The sequence below is a fragment of the Crassostrea angulata genome, chromosome 5, assembly GCF_025612915.1.
Source record: "Crassostrea angulata isolate pt1a10 chromosome 5, ASM2561291v2, whole genome shotgun sequence".
In the NCBI taxonomy this organism is placed as follows: domain Eukaryota; kingdom Metazoa; phylum Mollusca; class Bivalvia; order Ostreida; family Ostreidae; genus Magallana; species Magallana angulata.
In genome coordinates this window covers 56,180,433-56,194,833 of record NC_069115.1, presented here as the reverse complement: position 1 = coordinate 56,194,833, position 14,401 = coordinate 56,180,433, and the positions used below count along the sequence as shown (strand labels likewise).

At 34.4% G+C, this 14,401-nt stretch overlaps 1 protein-coding gene across 1 annotated transcript; it reads right to left on the bottom strand.

Annotated features, from left to right (window-relative positions):
• Window positions 1-4,156: 4,156 nt before the first annotated feature.
• LOC128184974 (uncharacterized) lies at window positions 4,157-12,407 on the bottom strand. Its single transcript, XM_052854633.1, has 3 exons — window positions 12,180-12,407; window positions 5,917-6,063; window positions 4,157-4,381 (listed from the first exon to the last, which is right to left on the bottom strand). Exons 1-3 carry the CDS (start codon window positions 12,324-12,326, stop codon window positions 4,295-4,297), a joined length of 381 nt encoding a protein of 126 aa, XP_052710593.1. The 5' UTR covers window positions 12,327-12,407; the 3' UTR covers window positions 4,157-4,294.
• Window positions 12,408-14,401: the final 1,994 nt, after the last annotated feature.

Sequence of the window (14,401 nt, the reverse complement as noted above, 5' to 3'; positions counted from 1 at the left end):
TCTTTAAGGACAAATGAGAAATATTTTCAATTATTTTCTTCTTTTTGTGTACCGTAAATCGTTGTCTTTGCAATGTGTAGAATTTTACTTTGCATTCTGTTATCATATTTCATTTTACATGATATACTTCTATTTGGATATGTAGTTTTTATAGAAAATATAAACTATCACTTCTTAAAAAGCATTCAATTGCATTTTGTATAATATAATAAGGAAAATCCAAAAATAGTCTAACTCCAAATATAGCCTGGTAATGTATCTTTAATTTTTTGACATAAACAGGTTTAGATGTATATAAACAGGGAATAAATCTTCATGGAAACTTACCTGAAATTGAGATATGACCTTGACTTCTCTAATTCCCTTATTTTCAAATAGCAGATTGACTCTCTTTTGTACAATAACTAATCAAGAAATATTTTTTAAAAACTGCTGAGGAGCTTCAGTATGAAAGCTAATTCTAACAATATGAACACATTGACAATGCTTCAACAAAAATGGACATGCCTAATTAATGAAAATAATATTAAACAGAAGACCCCGGGGCCACATTGAGTATCTGGTGAGGTTTTGCACTTTCCTTTCCATGTTCTTTCAAAAGCAATTGAACCCCCATTAAAAACACGTGCTTCCAGCAGAATGTCATGATTAAAATTTAGATCTTCACCCCATAATATAATAAATGAAATAAAAATCTTCATCCCAGATGCCATAACTGAAAATACAATCTTCATCACATACCGGTAAACAAGAAGTTCCTTGTACTTAAAGTTTCATGTCCATTGATTAAGAACACTTTTTCTTGATGTTTCAAATTCCTAGTAATCAGAAGAATAATTTCCACCAAGTAAGCAGAAGAAGAATTTTCACCCAGTAATTGGAAGAAGAATTTCAACCTATTAATCGGAGGAAGAATTTCCACCTAGTGATCGGAGGAAGAATTTCCACCAAATAATCGGAGGAAGAATTTCCACCTATTAATCAGAAGAAGAATTTCTACCTATTAATCAGAAGAAGAATTTCCACCTAGTAATCCGAAGAAGAATTTCCACCTAGTAATCAGATGAAGAATTTCCACCTAGTAATCGGGAGAATTGCATTCTCTTTATGTACATGACCATTACTGGTCCGTGTGTCACAGATGAACAAACGGTAAACCTACACTACCATCAGAGGATGCATATGATCATCACAAATTGTTGCTCTGTGATTCTTGATTACAAACTTCAAAACATTTTTTGAATTTCGTATACACTAAAATACCATTTACATTCCCTGTTTGGTTAAAAGTAAAACAAGAGGCCCATGGGGCCACATCGCTCACCTGAGCAACAATGGGCGTTCAAAAGATATTGTGCCATATGGTCCCTCGGTAGAAAAACAAAAAATAAATATTGTAAAGTATTCGAATTTTACACTTTTTTTGTATACATGTAATCTTTGACATTGTACCTTCATGAAATACTATTTTTTACCAGAATAAGAAAATTCTACGCAAGATATAAAACTAAACATTTGGTAGAGGTATACTGTTAAGTTGTTAACTTCCAAATCCCTATATTTTCGTTCTGCCCCCCCCCCCCCCCCCCCACTTTGTAAAGCGATCAAAATATATGAGTGCATATAGTTACATTTTTTTCATCAACTACTCACTACTTACTAGTTATTGTTTTAAAAAAAAATAATAGTTATTGTTTTTTATTTTAAAAACCCTACATGTATAGATGTGAAGAAGAAAATTGTACCTCAATGTGCTCAATTTCTCAAATTAAAAACATTCAAAAATTTTATTTGTCTTCTCCATTACAATTAAATGACTGTTATTTACTTCGCGTACAAACCAGGATAATTTTCCGCTGTGATATTCTTAGGAATAGCGATAATTACTTTATCCCCGCAACAGAAATGTGTCAGAAATATGGAAACTGTTTTAAAGATGTCGTTTTTATTTACTCGTGTCTGAAAAACTATCAAAATTGATGTAGATTTCACATTATTTATTGTATAAAGAGAGGGAGAGTAGATATATACAGAATACTGTGGAATCATTAAATTTCGTGGGGTCCAATTTTCGTGGATGACTTAAATTTTACAGATTCGTGGGGACGTAATTTCGTGTTTTCATATATATCTACAAAAGGGAATATGACTTTATTACCCTAATTCATCAATTCGTGAAGGATGTTATTTCGTGGATGAGAGGTACCCAAGAATTCCACGAAAAATGAGCCACCACGAAATCTAATGATTTCACAGTATCATTATTTTATTTTGTTTGTACAAGTATTTAACATACTCTAATTCATAGAGATTTTCTAATGTTCAACCAAAATTTCAGCGTCAATTGTAGAATTATAAGCAAGATACAGAGCTCACAGTTCGCCTAGGTTTGATTCATATTTTGTTCACATGAGTTTATTACATTCAGCTTATGATTTTTAACTTGGTATTTCCTATTCAGCATTTAAAATGGAAAAAAAGAATGGCCTAAGATTTTATATTCTTTTATTCACTCAATACCAGTTCACTGGTATTTGAGGTTCAAAATCAGTTTATACAAATGTACACAAACACAGTGAAGGATCACATGTACAGTAGGAGTAATAATGACGAAAAAATGTTAAGTTTACAATACAATAAGATGTTAAAGTTGGTTTCTGAACGAATAGACTTTGAAAATTTTCTCAATAAATATTGACAAATTTTTTACTTTTTTAATCTTTAGTTTTTAAGATCTGTGTACAAACATAGAATTGTGAGCAAATCTCTGTATCTTGCTTATAATTTGAAGCTTAACACTCAAATAAGGTTAGTTATTAGAAATTGAAAACAATTAAACACAAGAAACATTCACTATAACAAATAAAGAACACAATTTATTTTTTCGAAATGAATCATATAGATACATGTATATACCTACATATTTCCGTCAGCAATGTCAAACTTTATTTAAATTGAATAAACTCGAGAAAATGCCGAGCATCGCAACAAAACCTATTGCATTAATCTACCATTACGCAAAAGATAATGCCGATCGAATTACCGGTAGAATGAATTGTATTTCATTATTTTTTAATACATCAGATTTTGCTTAATTTGCGCAGGTAAACAGTTAACTGTTTGATTTACCAAAGTCTCTGTTTGATTTGATACGTAAAAATCACGAAATAATACAGACGATTGTTCCCAGGTTACAAGCAGAAATAATGAAAACGAAACGAAAATCGGAACAAGCTAACACCAACGTCATGTGTGAAAACTGTCAACGCATTGAAATATTTAGCCTCAATTTACTTCACAAAATCGGCAACGATATATTTTGCATGTTTCAAAAATTTCCCTTCATACGCGAACTGTTGCACAACAAGCAAATTCATCATAGTCAGATCGACCCTTTTTCTTATAATGTCATGGCTGCTTTAAACAAAGAACCGCGTTTTAGATGTATGGAATACGAGTCTAGGTAAAATGGGTATGCAAAATAAAAGCCAAGGCAGATCGACAATCGTCAATTCCAAATACGCATTATTTTGCAGCAATATTTACAGCGAACACAAATATACTAGTCCATCAAATATCCTGATATTTTAATGAGATTGGCAGATTAATATCTGCCAATCTTTGTTTTGCCCAGACCAAGTCTTGCCTACCCATTTTACCGGATGCCGGATTACCGGATGCCGAGCCCGAAGCTATTAAACTGATTGAAACACCCATTTCCTTTATTATTATTTTCGTAATAACTCAAATTTGACACAGAATTAGCACTTAATTTTTGCAATTTATATTTTCCTTCCCATAAGGATAATTTATGCTAAACTACGTTGAATTGGAATCAGTAGTTCTTGAGAAGAAGATTTTTAAAAATGCACCCCCCTTTTTCTACAGTTTCAAGGTTTTCTCCGCTTTGAATACAGATCGGACTTTTATTTTTGCAATTTATATTCGCCCTCACATAAGGATGCTTTGTGCCAAATTTGGTTGAAATTGGATAAGCGGTTTTAGAGAAGAAGTTCAAAATGTAAAAAGTTTACAGACGGACAGACAGACGGACAGACAGACGGACAGACAGACGGACAGACGGACGACGGACAAAATGTGATCAGAATAGCTCACTTGAGCTTTCAGCTCAGGTGAGCTAAAAATGAGAAAAAAATACAACACACATAACTTTTTTTATTTTCTGAATGCTTTTTAAACATTGATTTTCAATGACACCTAGTAACACAGATCGTATAACATGTTGATTTAAAGTCAAAGATGGCGGATATTGAGGGTTCAGCGATAACCAGGCTTATGTTGTTGTACCAAGAACACCGATGCCTCGTATTCTATCTCTCCAAGTCAATTCACCGCTCATAATCTGTCTGTCTCTCTTGTCCTGTAAACAAGATGTCAAGTTTATTTGACTAAGATTAAAGATGACACAGTGTCCAACAAAAGAGGACAATCTATACTTATAAATTAAGACATTTGCAAATAAACTACAAAATGCCTGCACCAGAATAACTGCTTACACCTTTGATATTTCAACACAGGTATAATTGAACTGATAAGTTATTATTGTGAAATTAATTATAAACCTACTTTCATTTTCGATAAACAAGCCCGAAATGGCAAAAATGTGAGTAAGGTGGTGGACATGCTTTGGCGGATCCATGTCAGGGATAATCTCGTGGCCCCACCCTACCCCCAAGGGTCATGATTTTCACAACCTTTAATCTACCGTACACTACCTGAGGATGCTTCAATATAAGTATCAGCTTTCCTGGCCAAATGGTTCTTGAGAAGATTTTTAAAGATTTACTCTATATATTCACATGTAAAAATGCAACCCCCCATTGTGGCCCCACCCTACCCCTGAAGGTCATGATTTTCACAACTTTGAATCAATACTACCTGAGGATGCTTCCACATAAGTTTCAGATTTCCTGGCTGATTAGTTCATGAGAAGAAGTTTTTTAAAAGATTTACTCAATATATTCATATGTAAAACTTCTACCCCCCAATTGTGGTCCCACCCTACCCCCGGGGGTCATGATTTTCATAACTTTGAATCTACACTACCTGAGGATGCTTCCACACAAGTTTCAGCTTTTCTTACTGATTAGTTTCTGAGAAGAAAATTTTCAAAGAATAACTCTATATATTCCTATACATGTAAAAATGCAACCCCCATTGGGGCCCCACCCTACCCAAAGAGGTCATGATTTTCACAACTTTGAATCAACACTACCTAAGGATGTTTCCAAACAAGTTTCAGCATCCTGGCCTAATGGTTCTTGAAAAGAAGATTTTTAAAAATTTCTCAAAATTTTTCAATAATTTCTAATTAAATCCCCTTAAATAAGGGCGTGGCCATTAATTTTCACAACTTTGAATTTCCTTTGCCTAAAGGTGATTTGTGTTAAGTTTAATTGAAATTGGTCCAGGAGTTCTTGAGAAGATGTTGAAAATGTAAAAAGTTTACAGACAGACAGACAGCCAGACTGACGGATGGACGACAGACAAAATGTGATCAGAAAAGCTCACTTGAGCTTTCAGCTCAGATGAACTTAAAAAATTAATCATTGGGGGCAGGGTAATAATTTGCCTCAAATATTTGACTAATATGTGATTAGTTTCTTTTAATTTTTGTAAAAGTTTTCTGTACTTTTTTGTCCCCTCCTAAATGTTCCAGTTAATTCAGTTCATTCCATTAAATTTTCATTTTTCTATATGTAAATTTAAATATATGATGCCTTTCAACATAATTTGGGGCCCAGCTGGCATCACCACATTCTTTGTTGCTACATGCCTTAATTATTGTGAGTTAACAGCAACAAAGTGAGATTATTTTCTACAGGAGGTATCCCTCTTATAAGAGAGACATTTCACCTTAAAACATCATTATTACTAAAGATTACTGATACTTACCACAGCTCTTTTCCATAATACAGCGATAGTGATACAAGGAATTGTACAGTACAGAAGCCCTCCAATAACGTTGGATTTATGCCATATATTCATTAGCTGTAAATGATTGTTTCTATAGGCATGCCATCTTTCGAAGTTATGATCCAGCTAAAAAAAACCAACGAAAACCATGTTTTAAAGCAATATGCTAGTATGCTAAGTCTGCATGTAACTAAAAGTTTTATGATTACATGAATGTAGGTAATCAGTCACAGATTACAAAGCTCACCGAGGCATCCCCTTAATGAGTCATCACCTTTATGAGACCAACTTAATCATATATGAAAATCATACTTTATGATCTTGTGTCTTCATGGATTCTGTTTTGATACAATATCGTAATTCATATGTTAAAAAATTGTGTGATAATCATATGTTTATTTCATACAGTTGAGTGAGTTAGGAGATTTCTTTAGCATCCTTGATAATGGAGATCAGGCTCTGCATCTGAAGCAACCTCTGCGTTTCATTTATAATATAGTTAAATCAACTATGCAAGCTATCATCTATAAAACATGTGACCTGTTCCAAAAAAACTAAACCTCATCCAGCATCCGAAACCTATGGCTCAGATTCAGCATTCAAGCCTGTCAGGTGCATCAGTATACATAAGACGCATCTCCATGCAAGTTTGGTGAAGTTCAGACCAGTAATAACTAAGATATCATCATCAGAGGGCACTAGCAATTAAAACCTTAACCTGCTCCAGCATCCGCAACCTATGGCTCAGATTCAACATCCATGCCTTTCAGGTGCATCTGTATCATAAGACACACCATCAATTCAAGTTTGGTGAAGTTAGGACCTGTAATAACTAAGATATATTTTTTAGCATCCTTGATAATGGAGATCAAGCTCTGCATCTGAAGCTTCCTCTGTGATTCATTCATACTACAGTTTAATCAACTATGCAAGTTTGAAAAAGTACTATTATCTATTAAACATGTGACCTGTTCCAAAAAACTTAACCATATCCAGCATCTGAAACCTATGGCTCAGACTCAGCATTCAAACCTGTCAGGTGCATCAGTATCATAAGACGCACCATTCATGGAAGTCTGGTGAAGTTAGAACAAGTAATAACTAAGATATAATCATCAGAGGGCACCTGTTTCAAACACTTTAACCAGCTCTAAAAACCTTAACTTCCTTCAGCATCCGAAACCTATCGCTCAGATTCAGCATTCAAGCCTGTCTGGTGCATCAGTATCATAAGACGCACCATCCATGGAAGTCTGGTGAAGTTAGGACAAGTAGTAACTAAGATATAATCATCAGAGGGCACCTGTTTCAAACACTTTAACCAGCTCTAAAAACCTTAACCTCCTCCAGCATCTGAAACCTATAGCTCAGATTCAGCACTCAAGCCTGTCTGGTGCATCAGTATCATAAGACACACCATCCATGCAAGTTTGGTGAAGTACGGACCTGCAGTAACTTAGATATTGCTATCAAAGGGCACCTGCAACAAAAACTTTAACCTGGTCCAACAACATTAACCTCCTCCAGCATCTGAAATTTAGGACTCAGATTCAGCATCCAAGTCTTTCAAGTCCATAAGTAGGTCCAGATGCATCATCCATGCAAGTTTGGTGAAGATAGGACAAGTAATAGCTTAGATACTGGACCTGCAACAAAAACTTTAACCAGGTCCGGACGCCGACGCCGACGCCGAGGGTATAGCATAAGCTCCCCCTGAATTCGTCTCGGTGAGCTAAAAAGCGCATCGTGTTTACCACCGGAGCTAGTGCTTTGACATGTTTTCTTCAAAATAATCAGAGACATAAATAACCGAGATTGGCAACTCCGCCATTAGCGTGTTTTGCTGTTGAACAATGGTATGGGACCAACCTTACTTTGAGAACTACATTTTAGTGAACTGAGATAATGATCATAAACCAAAATTTATATTGTTTTCATGAAAAGTGTGCAAAGGTTTTAGACATTTTTGAAATAAAAAATTGAAAAATATGATAAATATATATAGACAAGAGGCCCAGGGGCCACATCACATCGCTCACCTGAGCAACAATTGCCTTAATTCTGATCAAATAAGCATTACAGTATCAAAATATCTAGACAACTAAGTACAATAGATCTTGCTTAAAAACCCTGAAAATCTGCCAATTTTTATCCACCTCTTTTTTTCGGTAAATACCAAGCCCTTTTTGTTGTGGTACGTGTAAGAAGATTTTTCTCTATTCCTATATACCCCCCCCCCCCATTTCATGGCCCCACTTTTCTCTAGGGAATCATGGTTTCATCAAACTTAAATCTGCAAAACCTGTGCTTTCACACTAAGTACTGAGTTTTGAACCGAAAACTTCCCCAGAATATTTTTAAAGATTTTCTCTATATATTCCTATGTAAAAATTCAAACCACCATCACGGCCCCGCCCTATCACTAGGGACTGTCTTGCAAACTTGAATTTACACTACCCGAGGATGCCTCTACACAAGTTTAAGCTTTTTCTGGCCAAATAGTCTTTAAAAAGAAGATTTTTAAAGATTTTCTCTATATATTCCTATGTAAAAATTCATCCCCTTTTGTGGCCTCACCATACCCCTGGATATTATTTAAACAAACTTGAATCCATACGATCTGGGGATGCTTCCACTCAAATTTGGGCTTTCCTGGCCTAACAATTTTTAGAAGAAGATTTTTAAAGATTTTCTCTATATATAAAAATTTATCCCCCATTGTGGCCCCGCCCTACCCCCAGGGACCATGATTTGAACAAACTTGAATCTACATTATCTGAGGATGGTTACACGCCAATTTGAGCTTTCTTGGCCATATAGTTTTCCAAAGAAATTTTTATAAAGATTTTCTCTATATATTCCTGTATAAAAATTTATCCCCTAATTGTGGCCCCATCCGTACCCCGGGGACCATGATTTGAACAAATTTGAATCTACACTATCTGAGGATGCTTCCACTCAAATTTGAGCTTTCCTGGCCTAATAGTTTTTGAGAAGAAGATTTTTAAAGATTTTCTCTATATATTCCTATGTAAAACTTGATCCCCCCCATTGTGGCCCAACCCTACCCCCGGTTACCATGATTTGAACAAACTTGAATCTACACTATCTGAAGATGCTTCCACTCAAATTTGAGCTTTCCTGGCCCCAGGATCATGAAGCTGTCTTAGACTTAAGTCAGAATTTGTATGCAATGCATTATATAAGTTTTAAAATAACATACAAACAAAATTCGAAATATGTTTTCGGATTGTTTGTCTATCTTGTTGCTACCTACACACTTCAAGTCAAAATCTATGGTTAATAAATTTTTGGTGAATGATTATAATTTTGATTTAAGCCTAAGATCTTTCATGATCCTGGAGCCAGGTCTAATAGTTTTTTAGAAGAAGATGTTTAAAGATTTTCCCAATATGTATTCCTATGTAAAACTTGATCCCCCCCCACGTTGACCCCACCCTACTCCCAGGGACCATGTTTGGACCAACTTGAATCTACACTACCTGAGGATGCTTCCATTTTAATTTGTGCTTTTCTGGCCTGATAATTTTTGAGAAGAAGATTTTTTAAGATTTTCTCTATATATTCCTATGTAGAACTTGATCCCCCCATTGTGGTCCCACCCTACCCCATGAGACCATGATTTGAACAAACTTGAATCTACACTACCTGAGGATGCTTCTATTTTAATTTGAGCTTTTCTGGCCTAAAAGTTTTTTAGGAGAAGATGTTTAAAGATTTTCTCTATATGTTCCTTTGTAAATCTTGATCCCCCTCTTGTGGCCCCACTCTACCCACAGGGACCATGATTTGAACAAAATTGAATCTACACTACCTTAGGATGCTTCCATTTTAATTTGAGCTTTTCTGGTCTAATAGTTTTGAGAAGAAGATGTTTAAAAGATTTTCTCTATATATTCCAATGTTAAACTTGATCCCCCAATTGTGGCCCCACCCTACCCCCGGGGACCATGATTTGAACAAATTTGAATCTACACTATCGAGGATGCTCCCATTTTCATTTGAGCTTTTCTGGCCTGATAGTTTTTGAGAAGATTTTTAAAGATTTTCTCTATATATTCCTATGTAAAACTTGATCCCCCTCTTGTGGCCCCTCCCTACCCCCGGGGACCATACCTTGAACAAAGGTGAATCAACACTACCTGAGGATGCCTCCACACAAGTTTAAGCTTTTCAGGCCAAATATTTTTTGAGAAGAAGATTTTTGAAAAATACCAACAAATTTTCAATAATTCTCAATTATCTCCCCTTTAAAGAGGGCGTGGCCCTTCCTTCAACAAACAAACTTGAACAACCTAGTGGTGCTTTGTGCTAAATTTGGTTGAAATCTGCCCAGTGATTCTTGAGAAGATGAAAATGTGAAAAGTTTACAATGACGACGAAGACGACAACGACAGACAACGGACAAACTGTGATCAGAAAAGCTCACTTGAGCCTTTGGCTCAGGTGAGCTTAAAATATATTGGCCAGCTATGAAACATCGGCGAAATCTCGGACGACGGGTAGCCAACTGACTCATAAAACTCCTCTTTTAATATTGTTTATATGACGTAAACTCATGAAAATATAATATTTTGAATGTTTTGGTAGTAGGTTTTAGCTGTTTATATTTCGATATGGCGAGAGAAATTAAATTTTTAGTTTTACGGATCCGCCGACCCAATTTTTCCGATTTTGTAAAAAAAAAAATAATGAAAAAAAATTCGTATCTTCGGAAATTTTTCCGGAATTTTCAAGTTTGACCGATCTTGGTTTTAAAATTACTTTATTTGATTTGAAATCTGCAAAACGTTTGACAAAGGGAGCTTTTAAAATCAAGTGTAAGCGTCTCTATAACATGGAGTATTTAAGATGGAGGTCAGCCATGCATGGTTTGGCTTAAAAGTTTTTATGAAAAGCAAAGAAAATGTTATCCTGAACAAGTTTTAAGGTTAATACCAATGATCTTGAAACAAACACAAAGTACACAGTGGATAGTGGACAAATTAAACTTAATATTATAAGTTCAAGCAAATAATATGTAATTTTGAATAATAAAAGTTTGCCCACTTTTTTTTTTTTTTTTTTATTTTCCCTCCTCCGACCCAAATTTTTTACAACAAAATCCGTAAAACTAAAAATTAAATTTCTCTCGCCTATAATTGTTTATTAGAAAGATATACTGCTTTTAAACTGAGAACACTTAACAATAGGAACCGCGGGATTTCCTGTAAATTATGTCTCTGCTGTAGTGTTTAACGAGGCCGAGTACAGAACGAGTACGCACGCTTTCGCGCAGCATTTCATTTGCATTGTGACGTCATCTTTTTGCTTGTTGACGCCATGGCGTGATAGTTTCAACTGCAGATATTCAGCGAAATTTGTTGAAAATAGCTTGTTTGATGCGTAATATTGATGTTATATTGTGAAATAAACATAAATGTCTCGAAGTATAAGCTATATTTGAGCTCGGGTCGAAAACGTGAAGAGGGTTCAGCAAGCCTAGCCCTCTGTCACGTTTTCTTAACCCGCCTAAATATAGCATAATTCATATATTTCAAGACAGTAACCATGTATTTTATATCAATGACCCTTAATATATGATGTTATATATTTATGTATTACTTAAATATGTTTGAATGTTTTAATAATACTATAAAGATCACCATTTCCGCCGTTGTCAAATAAAAAATAGCCATTATCTGACAAATCTGGGAAATTGGGCATACAAAAAACAACTTTGATAAGACCCCTGGAACAAACCAGGAGGTAAAAGGTTTTTTTCATTTGACCATTTGATGCCTTTTAGCAATAACTTTAATATATAGAACAGAAAAAGAAATCCCTAGGGCAGAAATTAAAAAAAAAATGTAAAAAATGTGCAAAATTGATACATTTCAAGCAAAATCCCATAGGGTTCTATGTTGAAAATTATCAAACTTTGAGGTGACCCCTTAAACAAACGGTGTGGTAAATGTCTTATTTTTTTTAATCTTAAAATAATAATTATATCATCAGAAATTCGTGTAAACAATTTCATTCAAAAATCTAGGGCAGAACAAATTAGACCCGGCCTCGTTAAAACTATTTAACATTATGTTTATAATTTTCTCCATGAGAAAACGTACATGGGTACGTTGACGGTTCTCTCTTAGAGAAAATGTACCCTAGGAATTGGGTACGTTTTCTCCCGATACCTCATCCAGTCCCCTTGAACAGTTGAAGAGAAAATTCGAACTTACAACGTAATCTTTTCGGGGGTCGGTATATATTTTGTTGAATTCTATTCTAAATCTGTCCTTCGTTTGTCGACGTCTGTCAATTAAATCACGCTCTGCATCAGACAGCTTAAAGGTCTTCCAGGGGTCCCAGGCTCGTTCCCCCGACATCTTTATATTGGGGGTCAAAGCTAGTCTCGTTCAACCAGACGCTCGGCTGTGCGAGACCTAGGTCAAAGCCAATCCGAGCTTGCCGGAAAAGCCCGAGAAGTTGCGATTGAGGTCAAAGCTAGATATTCCGAGTTTGACTAAAATGGGTAGAAAATTCCGGGCCGGGCCGGGATTTTCGAAACCGATAACCGGGTTTTTGTCGATTCCTTAGGAAATACTCATTTGTTCTGCACGAAATTTGCAAGACTACTTTAAAACATCTTTTTTGTCTTTGCTGAAATTTTTATCATCACAGAATAAGTTGTTCAATATTTATTGCAGATTCTCATTTTCCAGGTAACTGAAATTTGATGGGTAGCTAACACGGGTTACACATTTTGACTAATTAAAAATCATTAGAGCTGTCAAAACAAATTAAATTATTAAAACTTAGATTCTTATAACAGACAAAGTCCATGGTGTATCGTAAGTGTCCTTGGTAAAACATATTACAACTTAATTGTGTAAATAATTTGACTTTAGGGGCACTATTATGCACATTGAGAATACTTACTGTTATTTTACATATATGCATTCATAAGTTATAACAAAGAAAACATGCAGTTAACTCTATTTTGAAATCTGATATTTTTGTTTTTAAATAAAGGTTGTCCTTGGTATAACATTTGGACTAACATAATTGTCCTTAGTGTAACATCCCTTATTTTGCTTTTATTTTCAAAGATTTTCAAGAAATATTGATTTTTTTTTTCACTTAAGATTTTTTTTTTCATGTCACTTACAAGTGTCTACCAAAAAAATCAGACAGTAAATGGAAAAGAAGTTTTCAGTGTGCAATACAATATGTCATAAAATAGATGCATATTTCTCATTCACACACCAAATATGAAAATTTAAGGAAAACATACTATTGAATTCTTGTTTTATGATTAAGTTCAAGAAAAACTTAAGAAAATTTTACTTTAAAAACAAACCAAATGCATGAACAATTAAATTAAATGAAATTTATGAATATTTCTAATGCGTTACACCAAAGACTGTTTTCTTTTCATGTGGTTGTAAATATCATACTTTTATAGATTTTTATTTGATGTACTGTTGGCATATTTTAGCAAACAAACAATATAATATGCCCAATACAAAATATGAAAAATTCAATCTTGTTGTAAGTAATTTGTTTTTAAACAAGTGGTACTTGAAAAAAATCCACTTTTTGAGAATGACCGAAATAACAGAGATTGGTAACTCCGCCATTATCGTGTTTTGTTGTTGAAAAATGGTACGGGACCAACCTTACTTTGAGAACTACATTTTAGTGAACTGAGATAATGATCTTAAACCAAAAGTATATTGTTTTTATGAATAATGTACATAGGTTTTAGACATTTTCGAAACAAAAAATTTAAAAATAAAATCAATTTATAGAAAATATATTGGCCAGCTATAAAACATCGGCGAAATCTCGGACGACGGGCAGCCAACTGACTCCTAAAACTCCTCTTTTGATATTGTTTATATGGCATAAAGTCATGAAAATATAATATTTTGAATGTTTTGGTAATAGGTTTTAGCTGTTTATATTTCGATTTAAGGTGGATGAACGCATCATCACAAAATGGCTGACATCTGATCGAAATGATATTTCGTTTTATTAAATCAATTTTATTGTCGTCAACATGAAACTTACTCCATAGCGTGTGGGTAAAGTGTCGGGCTTGTGATCCGTACATCCCGAGTTCGAATCACGCAGGGGCTTTTGTTGTTACTTACTGAATTAACTTTTTTAGATATTCATTTTTATCCCCAGACTGCAATTTTTTTGCTTATTTGACACATGTTCAGTTTATTTATCATTATATCTTTCATAATAGAATAATTTACTGTTAATTTCAGTGTCTTTTCCAGGTGTGTTATTCCACCTTAATTGATATACTGATTTAAACTGGGAACACTTTACAATGGGGACCGCGGAATTTTCGAGAGATTTCGATCAGTTGCCAGTCTCTGTTATTTATGTCTCTGGATTAAATACTTAATTAATACCACTATTCCCTCAAAAAATATCATTAAATGAA

Bases quoted from the DNA above. Each gene is read 5' to 3' on its own strand.
- LOC128184974 (XM_052854633.1), bottom strand. From the start codon at position 12,326: ATGTCGGGGGAACGAGCCTGGGACCCCTGGAAGACCTTTAAGCTGTCT. The intron at 6,064-12,179 runs GTAAGTTCGAAT...GGTTTTTTTTAG, and splicing joins ACCCCCGAAAAGATTACGTT to CTGGATCATAACTTCGAAAG. The intron at 4,382-5,916 runs GTAAGTATCAGT...TCTTGTTTACAG, and splicing joins TATTATGGAAAAGAGCTGTG to GACAAGAGAGACAGACAGAT.